The sequence below is a fragment of the Protobothrops mucrosquamatus genome, unplaced genomic scaffold (genome assembly GCF_001527695.2).
Source record: "Protobothrops mucrosquamatus isolate PMUCROS unplaced genomic scaffold, P.Mucros_1.0 scaffold607, whole genome shotgun sequence".
NCBI lineage: Eukaryota > Metazoa > Chordata > Lepidosauria > Squamata > Viperidae > Protobothrops > Protobothrops mucrosquamatus.
This window is the reverse complement of record NW_015386905.1, coordinates 146,994-169,012: the sequence shown is the minus strand read 5'-3', so window position 1 is coordinate 169,012 and position 22,019 is coordinate 146,994. Positions and strand designations below refer to the sequence as shown.

Sequence of the window (22,019 nt, the reverse complement as noted above, 5' to 3'; positions counted from 1 at the left end):
AAAGCCCAAATGGTCATGTCCAAGATTTATTCTCTAAAGATGGTAACAACTGGATTTTGTTTTCTACAGGTGATGGCTTACTGTTGACATAACCAGAGGCGGTAACAAGAATTTTCTGCTTGTACAAGATAATTCTGAAGAGAATTCTTCCTAGCAACACTCTATTCTATTTAAAAAGGACTCAAGTAGCAGAGGACACAGAGTTGCAAAATTTGCATACAAAGAACAACAGTTATATAAACACTGTAAGTCAGACATGTCAAACTCAAGGCCCAGATCCGGCCCGTGATGTGTTTAGATCTAGCCCACAAGCAAACTAGTAGGAGTGATTGAATAGTTACTTCCTCACTTCTTCAGGTGTGTTGTCAGTGGCAGCAGCACTAGCAGAGGACAGGCAGTGGAAGCCTCCAACACGTGGAGCTGTGCAGCAGCAGTAATCACAGGCAGGCATGGCTAAAGCGCCCTCTGCTTGAAAGCGAGTGGCTGGAGAGGGAAGGAAAGAAAAAGGACGGAAGGCGTTCGGATCGTGTGTTTCTTCAGTTCTCACCCCTCCCTGCCTCACCGCCTTTCCCTCCTCTTCTTCCTTCAAATTGCTGCTGCCCCTCTGGGCGAGAGATCTGCGGCTCAGTCTCTCTACTGTTCAGACTCTCTGGTCTTAGGTTATTGGGACCGTAAGAGTGCCGCGAAGAGCGCAACCCTCTTATACCCCAGAAGATCCGGACTCACGGCATCCTATTGAGCCTCCAGGGTGGATACCTAGAGCGCTCACAACTGCTCGCCTCACGCAGCACTTGGGACTTTGAGCTTTCTGTGCAGTCTCATACTCCATATATACAACATCTGCAGTGAAGAAGACCTGCGTGCCTATACTGATATTTAAACCCCCCAAAATGGCCAAACGGAAAGTGGACTTTGAAAACAGGTGCTTTCAAAAGAGGTGGGAAGCAGAGTACCTGTTTGTTAACATTGAAAATAAGGCCATGTGCCTTGTTTGCGGAGGTAATGTGGCCGTACTTAAAGAATATAACATGAGACGGCACTATGAGACGAAACATCAGGACAATTATAAAAACCTGAACATACAGCAGAAGCTAAAGGTGGTGGAAGAGTTTAAAGTGAGACTGATGTCACAGCAGCATATGTTCAGAAAATCACAAAGTGAAGCTGCTGCGAAAGCTAGTTTTATAGTGGCAGAAGAGATAGCTAAATCAGCCCGGCCATTTACAGAGGGGGAGTTTTTGAAGCACTGCATGATTAAAGTGTGCGAAGTCTTGTGTCCAGACCAAAAGCAAGCATTTTTGAATGTAAGCCTAAACAGAAATACTGTTGCTGATCGGATAGGTGAGCTTGCCACTGATTTACAAGCACAGTTGATGGAAAAGGGAAAAAGTTTCATTGCATATTCCCTTGCTGTGGCTGAGAGCACTGACATCACTGGCACGGCACAGCTGGCAATCTTCATCCGTGGAGTGGACTCAAGGTTATGCGTTACAGAGGAACTTTTGGATATTATATCAATGCATGGCACTAGCACAGGAAAAGACATATTTGAAGCAGTATCTAAATGTGTAAATGACATGAAACTGCCCTGGGACAAACTTATAGGACTGGCAACAGATGGAGCACCTTCAATGTGTGGGGAAAAGAGTGGATTAGTGGGAAGGATGCGAGAGAAGATGAAGAGCGAGAATTGCACAGGTGAGCTGACAGCTTATCACTGCATCATACACCTGGGAACACTGTGCGGCAAAACCCTGAAGATGGAACATGTAATGAGCACTGTAACACAGACAGTTAACTTTATAAGAGCCAAAGGCTTAAATCACTATCAATTCAAATCTTTTTTGGAGGAAATACATTCTGAACTTGGTGATCTTCCCTATCACACAGAGATGCAGTGGATAAATCAAGAAAAAATGCTCAGTAGATTTTTTGAGTTGCGTAAGGAAATCTGTCAGTTCATGGAAAGTAAAGGAAAAGGTTGTACAGCACTGTGGGATGAAAAGTGGCTATGCGAGTTAGCTTTTCTGTGCGACATAACCAAGCATCTCACTGCACTAAACCTTCAGCTTCAGGGACGGGACCGTGTGATCATGGACATGTATGGTGCAGTGAAAGCCTTTCAATTTAAGCTGCGACTGTGGGAGACTCAAATGCAGCATGGAAACTTGAGTCACTTTCCCTGTTGCCAAACAATCACAAGCCAGGTCTCCAGTGCTGTGTTCTTAGATGCTCATTTTGCTAATAAGCTGAATGCACTTCAAATGGAGTTTACACGTCGCTTTGTTGACTTTGAAGAACAGAAATTCAATTTTGGATTGCTCAGTAATCCATTTGCAGTTGAAGTGGCAAAAGCACCCATAAATATCCAGATGGAGCTGATAGAACTTCAGTGTAGCAGCACATTTAAAGCAAAGTATGATTCTGTAGGGCCCGCACGGTTCACCAGGTTCATTCCTGAAACGATGCCCCAACTTCACCTACAAGCTGCTCGAATGCTCTGCATGTTTGGGAGTACATACCTGTGTGAGCACCTTTTCTCTGTGATGAAGGTGAACCAAAGCGTACACAGAAGTGTTCTCACTGATGCACAGCTCCACTCTATCCTGAGAGTTTCCACAGCTCAGAATTTAACCTCAAATCTGAATGAACTTGCAGGCAAGACAAGATGCCAAACATCCGGCTCAAATGACCCAGGATTTAACAATTCAAACATCCCGTTGAGTTCCTAAAGTGGTATGTTGGATTTGGATTTGTAATCTTGTTTATGTTTATTTACTAAACTTATCTTTCATTTAATCAAAAGAGAAGCTTATCATCTTGTGCTTGTTCCAGAAGAATTAGAAGAACCCAATCCCTGGGATGATCTAGGCTTGTTCTTCCCGTAGAGCCTCTTAAAATAAAAACTGGTTGAAGCAACATAAAAGCATTTGTAATAAAATGTCAATGTTTATCATGATGTTTAAATACAATCTCTGTTAAACAGTTTCTTGTACGTCTATTTTGAGGAATGTTATCATTTGACTTACATGGCTTGCAGCTGTGATTTTGGGTGGCTAACATTAAAACAATGCACAAAACAATTATCAAGAAAATATGAAGAACCTAGAGTGGTTGCTAAAAACCCAGTAAACTCTGAACAATACAATCTCATCTCCTTTCATAGGCTACCCTTTCCAACCCCAATATTCTGGAGAACATCCAGGTCTCAGTGCTTTCCAAAAGACCAGCAGCATCAGGGCTAATATAATATATTGAGGAATATGGTTTTCCAGAGGGCAGGTGCTATGGCAGAAAAGGCACTCTTCCTAGGTCGCAGTGGACGTAGGCCCACTTCTTCAATTTAGAGGACCCCGAGTGTGCTCCTTCAGTTGGACCTGGTGGGATGGACGGAAACAAGGAAGACCAGGTCTTGTAAATAACCCAGCCCCTTGCTGTGAACGCTTTATAGATGACAACTGCTACCTTGCTGCTGCCAAAACATGTTTAAAGATTAGCTGCTCAGGTTGCTCTCGGAAGCTTTTTTATCTTTTTATGATCACTTACAGCAGCGTGCAGCTGAAAGTTATCAACATACAATTTATTACGGAGGCCACACTGGTTCATGTGATTAGAAGGCTGAGTCAGAAGACCGTTGAGAGGTCGATGGCTCAGCAGTTCAACACCCAAGAGCCAGCTGCCTGATGGAATGAGCTCCCGTCAATTTGTCCCTAGCAGTTCAAAAGCAGACAAATACAAGTAGATAAATAGGTACCACTTTGGTGGGAAAATACCGGGGACACGAAAGGAGCCTCCTTGGCCGCCCCCATGGGCAACGGTGATGTCACTGGCTAATCCTTTCAACCTAGAAGTGCCTTGATTCAAATGTAGTAATAATTTATGATGTAATAAAAGTCATTATTAAATGCATGACTTTATGCTTACATGTAAAGTAAAGCTATTTTTTTTTCTAGACCCCGTTTGCAATTTGGTCTGCAGCTCTGAGCTGGCCAGCCAATGTTTCTATGAAAAGTTATTTACCCCTAGAAACGTGCCTCAAGTCGTACGGATAAGAAGCAGGTTGGGCCTTTTTCTATCTAATAATCTTTCTCAGCTAATCTGTTTTCACTTAATAGATATTAGGGGGGAAACCAATTAGGTGAGATAGCTCAAAGACAACAGTTGACAGTAAGTATAACCTGTAACCACATGCTTAAAAGCTAACCCCCCCTCTATTACCAAAAAACTATGCTTAGTATAATCAGAAAAAAAGCACCCGATTCTGCAATGTAGCGTTCCAGTTTTTATATAAAGATCAAAGGATGGACCTCTCAGTTTTCAGGTGTGTATAGTTTGACAAGGTGCTGGAGTTCAGTGGCATAGCCAGTGATGGGGCACCGCTGCTGATGCTTCACATAAGAGTAGACACAGCGATAGCAGAAAACAAAGCCAGAAGTGGAGAGGGCTGTATCGTTGACACGAATTTTACGACACAATGGACACATTGTCTTGAGCTTTGGCAAAAGAGGTGAGTCAGTCTCATAGTCCAGGTGCACAGGTGGTGGTGGGACTGGCATAGCAGTCAGTGATTTGATGTTCTCCTGATTCTCAGCTGAATACCACCACTCCAAAAACTGGAGGAAGAAGATGCCCACAGAGAGGCCAGTGGACAGGGAGAAAGCCAGGGCCCCTAGGATTTTTTTCCCAGCGGACTTCATTTGCTCTTTCATGCTGCAGAAAGGGGCAAGATATAAAAAAAAGAAATTAACCGAATTCATGCTATTATTAAGAAACGTGGAAAACACTAAGATGCAAATCCAGGGTTACAGTAAAAAGGCAATCTGAATTCTCTAAGAGAAAAAAGCCATAAATGCCTGAGATACAACTATGATTAGCTATTCATCCAAATACCTGGTTTCCGGCATTTAACAACTAGAGATATAACACACACACCCAAATTTTTGTAAGATTAGTTTGAGGGGAAAAAACAAAGTATAAAAAAGTTGTAAGCAGAAAATTGGCACTCCCACTCAATAGATGGCTCTCAAATTACTGTTAGAGAAACTGATCCTCAAAAATAGGAAAAATCTTAGCCATAACTTTATTCTCCAGGTGTACTTGCTAAATGAGTTATATGTAATCCTTGATTTATAGCCATTCATTTAGCAACTGTTCAAAGTTACAACAGCACTGAAAAATATGAATGACCAGTCCTTATGCTTATGACTAATACAGCATCCAGAGTCACATGATCAAAATTTGGGCACTTGGCAACCGGCAGGTATTTACAATGGTTGCCGTTTCCAAGGGTCATGTGATCGCCAGGAAGCAAAGTTAATGGGTAAAACTGGATTTGCTTAACAACCACATGATTCACTCAACAACTGCAGTGATTTGCTTAACAACCATGGCAAAAAAGATAATATCAGGTGTGACTCACTTAAAACCACCTTGCTTAGCGATGAAAATTTTGGTCCCAATGATGGTTGTAAATCAAAGACTGCCTGCATAAAAGATTTTAGAGAGTCTTGACCTATTTCAATCTTTCTGGTGCTTGTTGGAAGATGCTTTTCTTTCTTAATTTTTCCCAGGTGTAGTAATCATAAGATCTTTTTCTTAAATTTTCATCTTTATGGTCTACACTTTTTTTATCATTAACTGCCTGGCGAGTATTAGTTTTTAGATGATATACAAACATTGTAAATATTTAAATATACCCAACCATTGAAGGAAGGAAGCAAAAACAGCAAGGAGTGGCTGTTTTAGGGTTTTCATTTCTATTCACCTGTTTGATGACTGTAGAACATCACCAGCAGCTATATGTACATTTTCCAAAGCCCGCAAATCATCTGCTGTCAGCCTGACTAAATACACACCAGCCAGTTTCAGCAGTGGGGAGTGGTGTTGAGCCTTTCCCAGAATGTAACATAGTTGCTGCACCAGAAACCAGCCCTCCCAAGCCATGTTCACAAAGGGGTAGGCAGCCAGGAAGGCCTTATAAAATCGTTTCCAGCAGGATGATGGAGGATGGATAGAATAATCATCCTCTTCCTGGAGACGGGAGATCAACTTTTCCAGTTTAGTTCTCAGGTATGGAACAAGGACCAACAAGCAGAGAGATTTCCAATGATGCTTTTGGGATAGTCCAGCAGTGGCCAAAGATCTCTGCTGATTCCTTTTGCTTTTCAGTGCAACTCTCTTCAAGCCATAGAAATTTTCAGAAAAAGAAGCACTGCATCGGAAGAGGTAATGCTGCTGGAGTAGAAGATCCAGGATGGTGTAGATTTCGTCAAACCAGCGCCATAGGAAACCATAATATGAAGGATTGGATTCAGCCAATACCTAGTACAAAAGACAATCAAGGACAAGAGTAATAAACCTGAATGTGCCGAGGCATTTTTATTGATGTTTGAAACATTTTGTTTGGGCTACTTTGTGGATTTTTTGCTTTGAGATTGTTCCAAAATAACACAGCCTTTTTCAAGATGAGGGCTATGTGGCCTTAGAAGTTGTGTTCCATTACTGGATGAGGACCAGGATCTAAAAACACGATATAGCTAGCACACACACAAACACAAAAACAGATTTAAAATACAGTAATAACGTAATACTATTACAATATTTCATAATTTACTCTTCTCTCAAATTCAAAATTTCATAATCTTTGGAAAGTTTTATGGCCATATTTATAAATTGGAATCCACATTGATAATGTGTAAACTGAATTTGCTTTGTTAATTATTTTCAGCAGAAAAATGAAAAAAATTCTAAGCCACAAATTTTAATTTACAGATTATATAATCTAGACTTCCATTTTAAGCTTAGTGGAAACTCACTGATCCAATTATCCTGGTTTAACTGCAAGCTTTGAGACAGGATTTTCTTTCTGTATTTGATACCTGAAATAAATCTTCTAACTGTAAAAAAGATGGGACATCACAAATGCATGCAGTTTTTTTCCGGTCCTTCCATACTTTCATATTTTTTCTTCATTATTCTGACCATTATTCAACCTTAGATAAGCACAGAAAACTAATGGTTATCCTTCCCTCAATACTCACCAACCATTCTTCTCACCTTGATCACATGCTGAAATGCTGGTCTCACAGCAGTCATCAAACTGTCTTGGGCAACAACTTCAAATATAGAAGGCCTGTCCACATATGGGTAGATGGCAGTGAAATGAGCTCCATGTTCTGCCATGGTCTCTTCTGGAATAAAAACAAACAAACTTTCCAAAATAATTCAAAACAGAATTAGGTTTTAGAAGACATTATTACAAAAGCCCTCAAACTTTCTGTCTAGAATGATATATGGATATATTTAAATTATTGATCTTTTCATTTCTAATTTGATTGAAAAATGGCAAGTTATTTAATACAGTAAGCTATTTCCCTCAAGGACGATGAAGATGTATATAAGATCGGCATGGCTCTTCGTAGTTGCTGGATGCACCAAGCCACATATCATATACAGTTTAGCCTAATATGCTGTGTGAACACAAACCCCATGATTAGCACATAGTCTACCTTGCCATGCAAACGAGGTGACATCGAGTCAACCAAGTTTAACCATGAGTACTTTGCACAAATGTACCTTATATCTATAATTTTCTTCAGATTTTTTCTCTCTGTCTTTTTAATATATAATTTAAGGTGGCAAACATATTTAATACTTCTGCCTCCTATTTTCCCCACAACAGTTGTGTGAAGTAGGTTGGGCTGAGGCAGAATGAATGGCCCAAAGTTGCCCAGCCATCTTTTATGCCTTAGGGAGGCCTAGAGCTCCCAGTCTCCTGGTTTCTAGCTTCTTTGAAACTTAACCATTCCACCAAATGGAATTTTACTCCAAATCTTGCCTGCTGCTTCATACGTTTTCCTCACCAACAGCCTTGCTCCATCCTGTCAGTCCCCCACCCAAGCCTTTCTCTCCAGGAAAAGAGCCTGCAAGAAATCTGAGGGAATTCAAGGCCGCTGCATCTCTCTGAAAGGTATAGATCCACGTGTCGCAGGTATGGTCAGAAAGAAAGCTGGATTCAAATCCTTGCTGAAATACAGGTAGTCCTCCACTTATGGCCACAACTGGGCCCCAAATTTAGGTTGTTAAGTGAGAAATTTGTTAAATGAGTTTTGCTCATTTCACACCTTTTCCTGCCACATTTGTTAACTGAATCACTGCAGTTGTTACATTAGTAACACGGTGGTTAAGTGAATCTGGTTCCCCCATTGACTTTGCTTGTCAGAAGGTCACAAAAGGTGACCACATGACCCCGGGACACTGCAACTGTCATGTGAGTCCGTTGTCAAGCATCCGAATGTAAATCACGTGACCAAGGGGATGCTTCAATGATGATAAGTGTGGAAAATGGTCATAGGTCACTTTTTTTCAGTGCTGTTGCAACTCTGAAGAGTCACTAAACGAGCTGTTGTAAATCGAGGACTACCGGTAAACAAATTAACTTGGGGAACTAGGCGAGGGTGATGCAAAACCCGAGGACGCTGCAATCAAACGGCACCAACTCTTAAGACCAAATGGATCCACAAGAGAAGCTGCCTGATGCCATGAATGGGTCTGACCATTAAATTGCTTTGTGGTCATGCCAAGGGCTAGACCCCACATTCTGGCAGGAAAAAGCAGGCGGGAAAATTACAAGGATGCTCTTGCACTTCTGCGCCCTATGGGCTGGAGAGGGACAGGTCAGGATTTCCCCCACCTCAACCGCCCTCCGTGTACGGCCGCCTCCCCGGTGGTGCTGCTACCGCTCGCCGTTCAGCGCTGCAGACATTCAGGCCGCGCTAGGCTAGACTTTCCTTTAGTTTGTTTCTACCGTACCATAGAGTTACAGGAGGGCAAACAGGCGTAGTTCTGTTGGGAGGTCTCTCCCATGGGAGAACAGTCGCTCTTGATGTTGAAAAAAATGCCCCAGGCAGCCCTCTCTACGCTCAAAACTTCGGTCTGGACAGCTAAAAATGAAAAGTAGTTTACAAGCCAGTCGCATCTAACCTTATGGAGCGACGTTCCTCTGTTACAGGAATAGGAGTGTTTTTACCGGAAGAAAATGGGTGTGCCCATCTAGGCCACTGAAACTCTGTGGCTGCAGACGATCTAAGCAGGAAGGCGTGGCGCATATCGTTGGTTGGTCTTCCCAGACAGCCCGGTTTCCGGTCTCCTCCCAAGCGAGGCAGTTTTACGGTTGCTTCTGGCTGTTACTGCTCCATCCTCTTCCTCCTCCTCCGTTGTCGTCCTTTCTTCAGTATCAAGTCTTTTCGAAGACTCCCCTCTTCGTGGTAGGTTAGTTGGGGTTAGGCTGTGGTTCCGCCCATTGAGGAATTGGCGGGGTGGGGGGAGGATGAATTGCTCCTCCCTTGGGTAGGGCAAGGGCTTGGTATGAGGGCGGGGGTCGGGTTTTTCCCCCTGGCATTCCAGTGGGGGTACCTTGGTGGGTAGGTGGGAAAAGGTGAATAGCATAATTTTCCCCCAGTCAGAATGGCTCCCTTCCCGGGTGGAGCTTACAGGTTCCTGTTCTCAGGAAGAAAAGTGTGACATCGTTGCTTGGGGAGGGAAGTAGAAAGGTGATGGGGGGTGGGAAATAATTATCTATCTTGGGGAGATAGTCATAGTTGCCCCTCGCCTAATCTGCAGGCCTTAATAGCTCCTATTTTATAAGCAAAAATCTAAAGACCACAACGTAGGGTTGCCAGGTGTCCACTATTTGAGTGGACAGTCCACTTTTTTCACATTATGTTCACTATTTTTTTTCACAAAATAGTGGACATTTTTTTTATTCAAAAGCTTTATGATGAAATGGTACGTAATCTAAAGCTGTACAGTCTACTTTTTTTTACTACTTAACCCACCCCCCAGCTTGTCCGCTATTTTTTGGAAGCAGACCTGGCAACCCTAACCACAAGGTGGGCAAGTCCCCTGCCATCGAGGAATTTACAGTTTGCAATGGAAGCGTTGGGGAAAATGAGGAAAGTGAGCAAAAATACTGGAGGAGAAAGTTTTGGACTGGTTAGATGACAGGTATGGGGAGGGAGAGAGAGAGGCTGGAGTTCTTTCTATAAATATCTTTTAAGAATTTGGGGTCAGGTGGAGGAGTAGGAGGGAATTTTAGGAACAGGAAGGGGTTGTGGGGTGAGAGTGTGCAAAAATCACACTTTTACAAGATATTTCTCTGGTTGGGGAGGGAGGAGAAAGTCTCTGTTAGAAAACATAGATGGGAGTAGCTGGAAAAAGGAATTTGCTGTCCTTGGGATGGAGATCTTGAGGTTCTGTGCAAAAAAAGTTAAGAGTTGTCTTCACAGTGAGCCAGTTTAATAGGGTGGATATAGTCAGTCACCACTTATAAAGTAAACCAGTAATAGAACAAAATGAACATTTTGTATTTATTAGAGTTACAATTCATACAGGAGTTTGAGGCAGGTATATAGTACCCCCTCCCCCTATTTTTCCCTAGAATAAGAGACCTGTGAGGCAGGTTGGACGGAGAGAGTGTAACTATCCCCAAGGTGTTGAGAATGTTTTACATTGGCTGTCTATGTAAAGTGATATCTTATTAAAGAATTTGATAGAGCAGAGCTGGCAGGCGTTATTGTTGCAGATGAAAAATGGTATCAAGCCAGGATCTCAGATATCTGGTGGAATTTCCTAGTAGTTCATGGTTCAAGTAAAATGAGTAAGATTTCTTGTTGTAACTATAGGTCATAACATTGTAACATGGAATAAAATACAATATAATAAAATAAAGAATGTTAGATACAAAGAGGCCAAAACAAGATACAACCAGGGTTGTGATTAAGAACTTGAATTTAAATGACAACAGAGCAAAAGTAGCAATCTGGCTACTAAAGTTAAACATATCTGCAATTTAGCCATTTGAGTCCAGGCTCTTCAATTCGTTTACCATTAATAATGTTGTCAAAATTTCATTGTAAATGGGGCAATGGAAGACAAAGTAAAATAATACCCTTCACTTAGGCACCAAGGGGACAGAGTCACTGTTCAACAAAGTGTTTACAAAATCTCTCCTCAAGATATCTGAAGGCATAGTCTGGTACTAGGTACCAGGTACTAGGAGAGGCTTCTGTGTTTTTATAGTGATTAAAATCTGTGCTGTAGTAGCATGTTTATTTATTATATTTTTATCCTGCTTTTATTGCTTTATAAGTAACTGAATGTGGCAGAACTAAAGGTCATTTTATAAGTAAATAAAGGTGGCATACATATATGTCTAATACTCCTTCCCCCCTCCTCTTTTCCCCACAAAACAACCCTGTGAGGTGAGTTGGGCTGAGAGAGAGTGACTGGCCCAAAGTCACCCAACTGACTTTCATGCATAAGGTGGGACTAGAACTCACACAGTCTCTGGTTTCTAGGCCAGCACCCTACACCAAACATTTTAAAAAATCTAATATTTTCTGTTTTCTAAGAGTTGAATTAGGATCGGTGACAAAAGTGCAGTCCATTGATAGAGAAAGCAAAGTTTGGCAAGGTAGATTGTTGAAGACTTTCTGGTTTCTTATAGTGCCCAGCAATGCATGATGCATTCTGACAGCAAAGGAAACATCCATTCTAGATTAGCTATGGAGGTGAGTTGGGGAGCCCCAAGATATTCCTTATTAAGATGTTTTAGCCTGCCTCCAGTTGAAAAATAATCTCCTTACCCCATCTCCAGATTTCAGCCCCATGCAGCATCTGTGCTATCAGCATGCCCTGGAATATTTTAAATTCAAGATAGGAAATGTTTCTGATCTAAACAGGCAAAGAGGAGCCTTGTGTTAGTCTTGGTTCACACAACACACTAAATTGAAATCTGGTTAGCCACATTTTTCCTACTGTGTATGAACTAATCTATCTGGTTAGTTTGTTTCTTGTGGAATTCCAATCCTGAAAATTGAGGGCTCCCCCCCCCCAAAAAAATCATAGTTAGTTAACCATGAGTTACAGCACTCTGGTCACAGTCAGATTGCGCAGAAGAGAAGAATGTACTAAAAGCTTGGTGGAGGCATTTGGTTCTTTGCAGAGAGAGTATTGAAGGACGTGGCCTGACAAAGAGGTCCCTGCAAGATGTGCTAAATGCAATGATGAGTGAAGTATAGTCTGAACTGGTATTGTCAGAACTTTGGTTTTGATTCTGACCAGGGCGTGATCACGTAATCTTCTCTCTGAGCAGGTTTTGGCAGTCTGGTTCCCCTGGGAATTCTCTGTTTGCATTTGTCTCTGGATCTGCGGCCTATTGCTGAACATGTTTGGGGCAGAAATAGATTTCATGGGATGGAGGAGTTGAATCTATCGCATTTAAAGTGGTTTAAGTAGACCGTTGCATGTGTGAAGATTCTTTTTTTTTCAGTGATTAGTGGATGAAAACTGAGTTATTCTTCCCACTTTCTCTGGGAAGCAGAAATAGAAAAATTGCTACAATTTTTAGAATGGAGAGCACCACTTACTTCCAATTGCAGGGTTGACAAGTGACATGTTAAAGAAAAATCCTAGAGGAAGAATCAGATGGAATTAAAAATGCAAAGGAAGCCAGCTCTTTCTCACAGCAAAGCCATTTTCCCACCAGAGAAATATGTGTATTTCTTCTCATTGTAGAAAAGGAGCATTAGGATAAATGCAAAATTTAGACATTTTTTTTCCTCTAGAAAAAATGATATGTCTTTCACAGGGAATAATAAACAGTTGAATCTTGAAAACCTAAGACCCAGTTAATTAAAACTTTGTAGCATAGGGCCTGGTTATTTGCAGCACAAGCTGTTTTTGATAACTTCTGTTCTCCAATACGATCTGATAGGGTGGACATTCTCTTAGTCTCATCACTCAAGCAGATGATAGGACCCAGACCTGCCCTATGGACCAGAGAGATTTGGATCACCCTATTTAGAAGTCTCTTAAGACCTGTTTTTTCCCCTGTTACCGAGTGAACTAATTTGTATCCAACTTGATTATTCTTGGACTGTTTTTGGTAGTGTAAAGTTGCCCTGGGTGCAACATTATATGATTTTTAATATTTTTGTGTGTGTACACCACCCCAAATCACACGTCAATTAAGTGGTTATATGAATTAATTTAATAAATACATCTTTTTCAAAGTAAAAGAAATAGAAAATAATGCTACTTTAAAACAAGACCTGTATAAAACTGGATATGTGGATAACAGATTGAGATTTTGTTCCAATGTAAGTACAATTATGCTTGAGGATGCTGGAAGGGAAGACAATACCATTTTGGCTCCCAGCACTAAGGTTAGCCATAGAGATAGTTTTTGATTCCTGTAAGCCAGTATCAAATTTAATTCCTATGAACTGAATAGGATAGGTTTGCCCTTCCTTTAATCTGATAGAGTTTAATATGTTCTCCCCTCCACCACTCAGGCACAAATATGTTTCTGCCCTGTCATTAAGTAGGGGTTAATTCTCTGCCACAATATGAGGGTGGTCTGCTCTGCCAGTTTCCTGTGCAAAGAAAGACACATTGCTTTGAAATGCTGGCTCTTGCTGGCACCCATGAAGTACTCTTAAAGCTGTTAGGGAGAGATGGTTCTCAGATTGGAAACAATATAGTTTGTGTCTTCTTCCCTCTGAGGTTGTGTAGTGGCGGGGGGGGGGAGGCAGGGGCTGCTGTGATGAAACAGCCTTCAGTCACGAGTGCTGCTTAGCTGAAAGAAGCATCTTCTGTGTGTTCATTTATTCCTTCCTGGCTTCTTGAATTAGATCGAGGATGGGTGGTCTTTAGCTTTAGAGGAAAAACTCTTTTTATGATTGTCATTATTTATTGATTGGATTTCAAAGCTTTCTGACTCCAAAAAAGATGCTTACCATATTTTAAAGAATACATAATTTAAAAGAAATAGGATACCCAGATAAAATTACATAAACAAAATTCAGGGAAATAAATTGACAGGGCTTCCACGAACATTCTGACCTCAGGATGTTCCAGAGAGCAGGGATCGAACAGAGATGGCATGTTTCCTCGGTCCCGTTAGATGACAGTGTTTAATTGAAGGGATCCACTTTGCTCGATCATACCAGATTGGCAGAAATAATTGGAGAAAGGCGGTCCCTTAAATAACCAGTCCCTATTCCATAAAGGGCTTTATTGGTGACCAGTGCAGCTCATAAAGCAGCAATAACACATGGGCAAAAGGTACTATATCCTACATATGTATTCCCTTTGGAGGAGCTATTCTGTTGGAACAGACAAAACATTGATACGTTGCACTTTTTCATTCAAAACTGATGGGGGTCTTCCTAAACTTGCAGCTACTATACTGTGCCTAGAACAGGTGGTAGTTATAACCGAGAGGGCCTTTTCACAGAGTCACCTTGTGCTCCAGTTGCACCCTTTCCTTGACAACTCAGAGGCCACCCATGCTTTAGTCACTTCACAATTGAATATTGGGCTATTGTTGAAGACCATCCAGGAGCTACAGCTGGTTCAAAATGCAGTGATGCTCACTTGGTCCTGCCCAGAAAAAGTGCAAATCCAAGAAATTTTTATCCACCAGATAGCATGAATACCCTTTGCTATGGTCCTGGAGATGTTCCAAGCCTTTCTTGCTTGAGGTATTCTTTGTCTTCTTGCACTTCATCTCTCGGAGCGACTCAGAGAATTGAGATGCACTTCAGAATCAGTGCACAGAGAGGCTTCATAGGAATAATCCAGGCAAAAGCCTCAGTTAACTGCCAATTCCAGGTTGCAACCAAGGCCTCAGATGTGCTACCCAGCCGATTCTCGGGGAAAACCCCAAGCTTCTTCCAGAAATCAACTGGGTCCATCAGTTGCCTGGGGTTGGCTGATCAAACAGGCCAATCTGCCTGCAGGGATGAGTGGCACTAGCAAGCTAGAGGCCAACTAGAGTGTGATTTCACATGGCAACTGACTGATGATAATAGCGTCCAACAACAGATCATATGACAACTGACCAGAGACAAAAACTGAATCTAGTATGTGACTCTTTGTATGTATTGGCACCTCAATTACTTGAGACAGGTTTGACTTTATCAGCATCTGTACTTAAAGAAGTGAAATGTATTTTTATATATAATTCTGAGCATAAAAACTGCTTCATATCTTTAGAGACTAATTTTTCTCTTTTTACATTGTTTTTCCTGGTACATACTGATATTAATAATTACCTAATATTATAGATAAAATGTAGCAGGACACTGAAGACCTTTTATTGCCATAAAAATTATCATCTCTCAATTTGTAACATTTGACCATCAGATTTTAGGAAGGGTCATTAGTTTAACTCAGCGTGAAGCTTTACAATAAAAACTATAAAGTTAATTATTCGTATTATTTGATCTGTTAATTTTCTTTGGCATGATTGTCATATAGAAGGTTATTTTAAAAAGTTGGGTTTTTAAATATATTGTATTTACTATTCTGTGGTACATTGGAACTAATAGATTTACAGTTTCAAGCAGAAAACAAAACTCTGTTTTGAAGCAGTCACAAATGCATTTGCTATGAAAAGAGGTGCAGATTTCTTAAACTGAGTGGTTTTTTTCCCCCCTAGGTGCAATAGGAATCCGAAATCATGACAGACTCTAAATACTTCACCACCAATAAAAAAGGTTAGAGTTCATCTGCAATGTGATGTTGCCTTTTAACTCTCTACAGTGGATACAGTCTGCCTCCCAGTACCTCTTGCTGGGATACATGAGGGGGCAAGCTGATATGAGAATTAAGATAAAAGCATTCTTAATCTCTACTGTAGATCAAATGGATGAAGAGACTGGGTTGGTTCACACATGTTACTAAGCCTTTTTTTAAATGGCTTTATTAATAAGATGTGATGGCATAGTTCATCTAACAGTCTAGCCAAGCCAATCAAATTAAGCTTAGCCATGAGGATTTCTTGAAAGAAGGGTAGTTGGTTTTTAATCAGTTGAAATACAATGAAAAGTTATTTCCACAATTTCAGCTATTTCCCACACTCATAGTTTTTGAGCTACTAACCTCAATGCAACCTCAAGAACAGTGGAAAGAAAATTAATCTGGCATAGACTGTAACCGGAAGAAACAATACTACATGGATCTTAGATCTTCCAGCCAGACTCTTTGATGTGTCGGCAGTAACACAATCAAGCTATGCTTTTATTGAACCAAATATTTTGGAATAAGGATTGGTTGAGTTCATACAACATGTTGACATATAATTTACAAATCATGGCAACTGGACTCTTAAAATATGCAAAGTCAACATCAAAGCCATTTACATATAAGATTTATATGGCTGCCTATCTAAAACACAGGATTGGGCAGCTCACAACAACAGTAAAATCCCATAACCGTAAAACCATAGAACCAAAGCCCATCCATCAGTTGAAATGGAGATACAAAATAGGTTTAATCCTATTGTATGTGGTTGGGCTGGGATTTTTCTTTTCTCACTTTTTATTTTTGCGGGCTGGTTGGGGTTTTCTTTTAAAAAATAAGTCTGAATTTAAGTTTTTCAACTTCAAAGTAATGGGAAAAGGCTCTGCTGAATTTTCTTGTTACAAAAAAAAGGGCAGATTTTTGATGCCCGCTACATATGGAGCTCTTCTGGCAATTAATATGGTAGGCTGTGTATTATCTTTAAGGGACTTTTTGACTTAACTGAGGTTGGGATTACATCTTGCCCCTCAGCAAGTAGATCTCCTGCTGAGGTTCTGAGATTGGATAAGACCATTTATACACCTGCTGTTCTGATCATCCTTGATTATCAAAGGTTTGCAGACCCTGCCTATTCTTGCATTGCCACTTCTCTTTCTCCCCCCCTCTTAAGTAATGAGATTCTTGGCTTCCAGCTGAACTATTGATCTTCATAGCTGCCAACTCCTGGGAGCCATGCAATCATTAAATAAGCGAATGATTCCTCCCTTTCCCCCACCCTCTTCTGCTCTCCTGATTTGCAGGGCCATTACTAATTCTGCCCTTTTGCTTAAAAGGGTGTCTAATTTCATAATTTATAAATGCTACAATAATTCAACAATGCCCGTTGTAATAAAGTATCCTCCAAAAATATGTGCAGAAATCATCCTTGCTTTCACCTTCAGTGACATTAAGATATGTGGATTTTAGCTCCCAGATTTCAGGAATTGAAATCCACACACCTTACGTCCCTAAATTGAGAAACACTGCATGCTTCAGTCCAGTTTGTGTGTGTTTACATTCAAATCAGTTGGTCTCTACAGTTTTTGAGAAGTGAGATAATATGAGATACTTGTGTAGGTTACCAATATGTCAGAAGCTCCTTTGACATTCGTGTTTTCTCCTCTCCGGTTCAAACTGAATACAGGTTTGTGGCAAAGATGTGTGAAATTAATCAAATCAGAAAATAAATGTTGTGTTCCCAAATCAGACTATTGCAGACAGTCAAAACACTACAGATGGCCTCCGAACCACTCCTGGAACAGCCTGTTCTGTGAAAAAGGATTTGCTCCCCTTTCAGATATTCTGAATTTTGGCTTATCTTTGCTCTCAAACGGTATCAGAAGTTTGCGTAGCACCCACTGAGTTCTGATAGCATGCAGTGGCAAAGATATTTTTAAAATGAGCAAATACTTAAGTGCAAAATTGTAGGTGCTGTCTCTAGGTTGCCAAAGCAATGATACTTAAAAACCCTTGATGTCTTTAACCCTGCTGCTATTTTTCAAGTTGTGCCATTTTTTGGCATTGTCTTTTTCACCGTCCTATATACTTAAAATGTGAGAGCATTTAGTGAGAACTCTCACAAACAATTGCTGCCATGGGGGACCTGTATGTTCACAGAATGACTGACTGGCAAATGTGCCTAATTGCGGAGCCATTTACCCAAAGAGACACTGGAATGATTGCACCAAGCAGCTTCTGAAAGAAACTGGGCCCTGTGCTTCTTGGGCTTTTCCCCCACCCTCTGTTCCTGGCAAGGAGGAATTCATTCTTTTAACAGCAGTTAACTTGTTGTTAACCTGTAACCATAAGGCTGAAGAGAAAGGGCTCCTTCACACTATGCAATTAGCGTGTGAAGGTCATTCTTGCAGCCTATGGTTAAGGTAACTTAGTTCACTTTAAAAGCAATGCATTTGCTATAGAGGTAGTCCTTCTGTAGTGATTGATTCATTTAGTGACTTTACATTTATAACGGTGATGAAAAATAACTTCATGACTAATCCTTCCATTTACAATCCTTGCAAGGCTGTAAAGCACAGGCAAACTGAAGGAAAAGCATTAAAATCTTGATGTTTTCATTTGGCGACAACAACCAACCGGTCGATTCAAGTTGTGGTTGCTGAATAGGAACTGCCTGTATCTGTCATAATAATTAAATATTTGGGTCTCAGCAGGTTCTGGGGACCACATCAGACAGAGCTCCAGATTCTAAGGGCAAGGTTTTCCTGGATGCCTCTGTTATCCACTGATGAAAACAGAATTCTTAGTTGGAGGGGGTGGATTAAATTGCTCTTGCTGAACTTTTTTTGACTGTGGTCCTCGTATGTTTGTCTGCAGGGGAAATTTTTGAACTGAAAGCTGAACTCAACAATGAAAAAAAAGAGAAGAGGAAGGAAGCAGTGAAAAAAGTCATTGCGGCCATGACGGTGGGGAAGGATGTCAGGTAACATCTCTCTAATGGCTCTTTTTTGCTGTTTTTCCCACTTCTCCACCCAAGTGTAAGTTTTAATGAGGCAGAAGGGGAAAAATGAATAAAGGCCTAGGAAATGTCTTTGTGTTTGCTTTGCCCAGTGATTAAATGGCATGCCACGGGCCACCTACAAAGACCAAATGCGACCCCCAAAATGTTGCTTTAGATTCTAAGGCCTATAATACAGTATGTGTTCTGCAAATGAAATATGATTTTATCTGAAAACTTAGATGCTGTCAGATAATGATGAGTTTTCTTAGTGAGATTCAGTATAGATGGGCAATTTCCCCTTATTTTATCTCTATAGCAGTGTTCCTCAAACTCAGCATCTTTAAATTATGTGGACTTCACCTCCCAGAATTCCTCAGCCAGCCATGCAGCTAGGGAATTCTGGGAGGTGAAGTCCACATAATTTAAAGTTGCTTTTTGTTGAGGAACACCGCTCTACAGTAATACTGTGCATTAGGTTGGGCTGAGAAAGTCTTAAACCCAAAGTCACCAGGACTTCTTTAACAAAATGGGGTCTTAAATTTGGATCTCTCTAGTTAACTTCAGCATATTAATCACTGCCACCAGTCTAGAAATTACTGCTTTAACTTGGCTGTCCTTCTTGTCCAGTTCCCTTTTCCCTGATGTAGTGAATTGCATGCAGACAGATAACTTGGAGCTAAAGAAGCTGGTGTATCTCTACTTGATGAACTATGCCAAAAGTCAGCCAGATATGGCCATCATGGCTGTGAACAGTTTTGTGAAAGTAAGTTGCAATATTTATGCGTCTTTGCTTTATTTCAATAGCAAAATAATAATTTGGTGGGAAATTTCTGCATATATTAACACTGTAAATCACCCAGAGCCATAGGAGCTGGGTAGTAAAAAAAGTATACGGACAGTGTGATGACAGATATATGCAGGAACCTCAATAAAGACTCTTCTTATGTAGATATACAATATTTTTTACCCAAAATAACCCCTCATTTTCATTTTTGCCTACTTTGAAGAAGTTTAGAGTCATACTTTATTTATTTATTTATTTATTACCCCTTTTTTATAAAGAACTCAAGGCGGGGAACATATTTAATACTCCTATTTCCCCCACAACAACAACTCTGTGAGGCAGACTGGGCTGAGGGAGAGTGACTGGCCCAAAGTCACCCAGCTGGCTTTCATGCCTAAGATGGGACTAGAACTCTCAGCCTCCTGGTTTCCAGGCCAGACCTTAACCAATACTCCAAACTGGCTTTCAGTATGATTTTTTTTTTTTTAAATTAGAATACAAATCAAGTAAGGCAGAAAAAGTGAATGACTAAGTTTACATATTGTGCTAAACCATCATCATTTGGCTTATGGTGGTGAACATAATTTGGGTAAATCACACTGCCTACTTTCAGTGGCAAAATGCCACAACTCAACTTTAAATGTTGAAGGCTTTCATTATTGAAATAAGCAAAAAAGCACATTATGTTTCTACTAAATTTAACACACTTTTTGACTTCATCCCAAAATATGGGCCAATAATGGGACACCTGCTTTCTCTAAGATATCCCTGCTATCTCCTCTATTGCTCTTAGAAGTCTTTAAAACAAGTGTGGCCTCTAGCGGAAAAAAAAAACATAAGAGTTACCCATTCCTTCCTTAATGTGTTGTATGAGCCCACACAATGATAACTTATTCAGCAAACAGTTGAGCAAACCAGGTTTAATGTAATATATAAACATATCAAGTTTCAAAATAATCAGTTTGAAAAAAAACCTAGTATGCTCTGTAAAGATTTGAATCCAAGTCTTATGGTTGAAATATAACACTTTTGATTGGTACTACAGTGGCTCGGCTCACGCAGGCTCCAAGCTCAGTTTTAAGTAAATCATTTGGCTGGGAATCTGTGTGTATGTGAAGGGATTTGCACAACATTCTAACTCAGTGTTTCTCAACCTTGACAATTTTAAGGCATGTGGACTTCAACTCCCAGCATTGCTGGCTGTGGAATTCTGGGAGTTGAAGTCCACATGCCTTAAAATTGTCAAGGTTGAGAAACACTGTTCTAACTCATTACATTTTTACTTCTTACCTCCTTTCCTTCTCCTTCCCCCCCCCCCCACAAGCTTCCAAGCTGCAATCTTGCAATGGTGTTGCTCTGTCCTAGCTGACTTTCTCAGCTTATTTTCTGTCTGATACTGATTGAACCCAGTGTTGTTAATTGTCAAGCCATTGATTTCCCAGCTGCTGATGTAATTTTACTTGACAGCAGAAATTACATTGAGAGATTCCTTTCTTTACTGTCAGACATGGGGTGGGGAAAAAAAACACTTTTGAGCAAAAGGGACTCTGTTCCATTTGGAAATCTGTTATTTTTTTCAGGAACTAGAAAACTTAAAAATAATCACAAAATCTAAGGATTCTGTTCAAGGGCTGAATGCATTTCTGATTAATATATCTAATTCAGTCCTTGCTCCTGGTCAAAATAATTTTTCTTCTCTCCCTGACGTACCCCAGAACATAGGTGTGTAGAGTTCTCCTTCAACTTTCCTCTTATTTGCATTAATGGTTATCCTTTCCCTGCAAAGTAGTAACATTTGTCTGGTCCTTTTGTAATGTCACAGTAAGTTGGGTAAGTAGGAACTCATAGACACTTTAGAGGCAGATAGGACAAGTGCTCTTTTGGAACTGCTGCTATTAATAAGATATGTGCACAATGTTCCAGAGATCTGCTGTTACATTGTTTGTTAGATTGTTTCTCGGGATCCTGACAATCCACCTGTTCTAAGAGAAATCTGCAGCTTTCCAAATATAAATCCTCCAGAACATGAAGTGGCTTGTGATGTTCCAGGTGTACTTTGACCCAGAACAGAAAAAAGCCCTCTTGTGCTGGATAAAATGTCTAATGTTTGTTGCACAGAGCCAATCTGTATAGCACTGTTTATTAATTTCCTCATCCCAGGACTGTGAGGATCCCAACCCTCTCATCCGTGCTCTAGCCGTGCGTACCATGGGATGTATTCGTGTGGACAAGATCACTGAATACCTGTGTGAACCTCTCAGGAAGTGTCTGAAGGATGAAGACCCGTATGTGCGCAAGACCGCTGCTGTCTGTGTGGCCAAACTGCATGACATCAATGCCCAAATGGTGGAGGATCAGGGCTTTCTGGATTCATTGCGTGATCTCATTGCAGACTCTAATCCCATGGTAAAGTATTAATCTCCTTTGAAATTACCCTGCTTCAAATAACAGGTGATGCTGCTTGGTTCTGGGGAAAACTGGAGCTTAGTGGTAGATGCCATGCTTTGTAGACAGGAGACCCAAGATTAGTTGTAGTCTTTTCCAGTTTTTGCAAAGAAGGAACATTGAGTTGCTGACTGTGAGGGGTATATTTAGCTTGGGACCCTTTCAATCTGAGCAAACAGTTTTAATCCCTTTCTTATACCAAAA

At 40.7% G+C, this 22,019-nt stretch overlaps 3 protein-coding genes and 1 non-coding gene across 5 annotated transcripts in view; 3 read left to right on the top strand and 1 right to left on the bottom strand.

Moving 5' to 3' along the window:
- The first annotated feature begins 575 nt into the window (after positions 1-575).
- LOC107288936 (general transcription factor II-I repeat domain-containing protein 2-like) lies at positions 576-2,985 on the top strand. Its single transcript, XM_015817607.1, has one exon. The coding sequence runs from the start codon at positions 891-893 to the stop codon at positions 2,730-2,732; it is 1,842 nt and encodes a 613-aa protein (XP_015673093.1). The 5' UTR covers positions 576-890; the 3' UTR covers positions 2,733-2,985.
- Positions 2,986-4,019: 1,034 nt separating this feature from the next.
- PEX12 (peroxisomal biogenesis factor 12) lies at positions 4,020-9,022 on the bottom strand. The gene is made up of 4 exons (XM_015817608.1): positions 8,983-9,022; positions 7,057-7,190; positions 5,765-6,321; positions 4,020-4,710 (listed from the first exon to the last, which is right to left on the bottom strand). The coding sequence occupies exons 2-4, from the start codon at positions 7,180-7,182 to the stop codon at positions 4,311-4,313; spliced, it is 1,083 nt and encodes a 360-aa protein (XP_015673094.1). The 5' UTR covers positions 7,183-7,190; positions 8,983-9,022; the 3' UTR covers positions 4,020-4,310.
- Positions 9,023-12,057: 3,035 nt separating this feature from the next.
- On the top strand, positions 12,058-12,154 carry LOC114922675. Its single transcript, XR_003810457.1, has one exon. It is a non-coding gene; the product is annotated as a Z30 small nucleolar RNA (small nucleolar RNA).
- Positions 12,155-15,512: 3,358 nt separating this feature from the next.
- Positions 15,513-22,019, top strand: part of AP2B1 (adaptor related protein complex 2 subunit beta 1) — a 64,123-nt gene continuing 57,616 nt past the window's right edge. For both annotated transcript variants that reach the window (XM_015817605.1, XM_015817606.1), the window contains exons 1-4: positions 15,513-15,563; positions 18,463-18,568; positions 19,214-19,349; positions 21,531-21,776. In XM_015817605.1, coding sequence (XP_015673091.1) covers positions 15,527-15,563; positions 18,463-18,568; positions 19,214-19,349; positions 21,531-21,776 — 525 coding nt within the window. In that variant the 5' untranslated portion in view covers positions 15,513-15,526. The remainder of the gene's footprint in view (positions 15,564-18,462; positions 18,569-19,213; positions 19,350-21,530; positions 21,777-22,019) is intronic.

What these genes read in the sequence shown, in the direction of transcription:
- LOC107288936 (XM_015817607.1), top strand. Translation starts at nt 891, where the DNA reads ATGGCCAAACGGAAAGTGGACTTTGAAAACAGGTGCTTTCAAAAGAGG.
- PEX12 (XM_015817608.1), bottom strand. Translation starts at nt 7,182, where the DNA reads ATGGCAGAACATGGAGCTCATTTCACTGCCATCTACCCATATGTGGAC. An exon ending in CATTTCAGCATGTGATCAAG is followed by an intron (nt 6,322 to 7,056) that starts GTGAGAAGAATG and finishes CTTTTGTACTAG; the next exon opens with GTATTGGCTGAATCCAATCC. An exon ending in GTTCTACAGTCATCAAACAG is followed by an intron (nt 4,711 to 5,764) that starts GTGAATAGAAAT and finishes CCCTTTCTGCAG; the next exon opens with CATGAAAGAGCAAATGAAGT.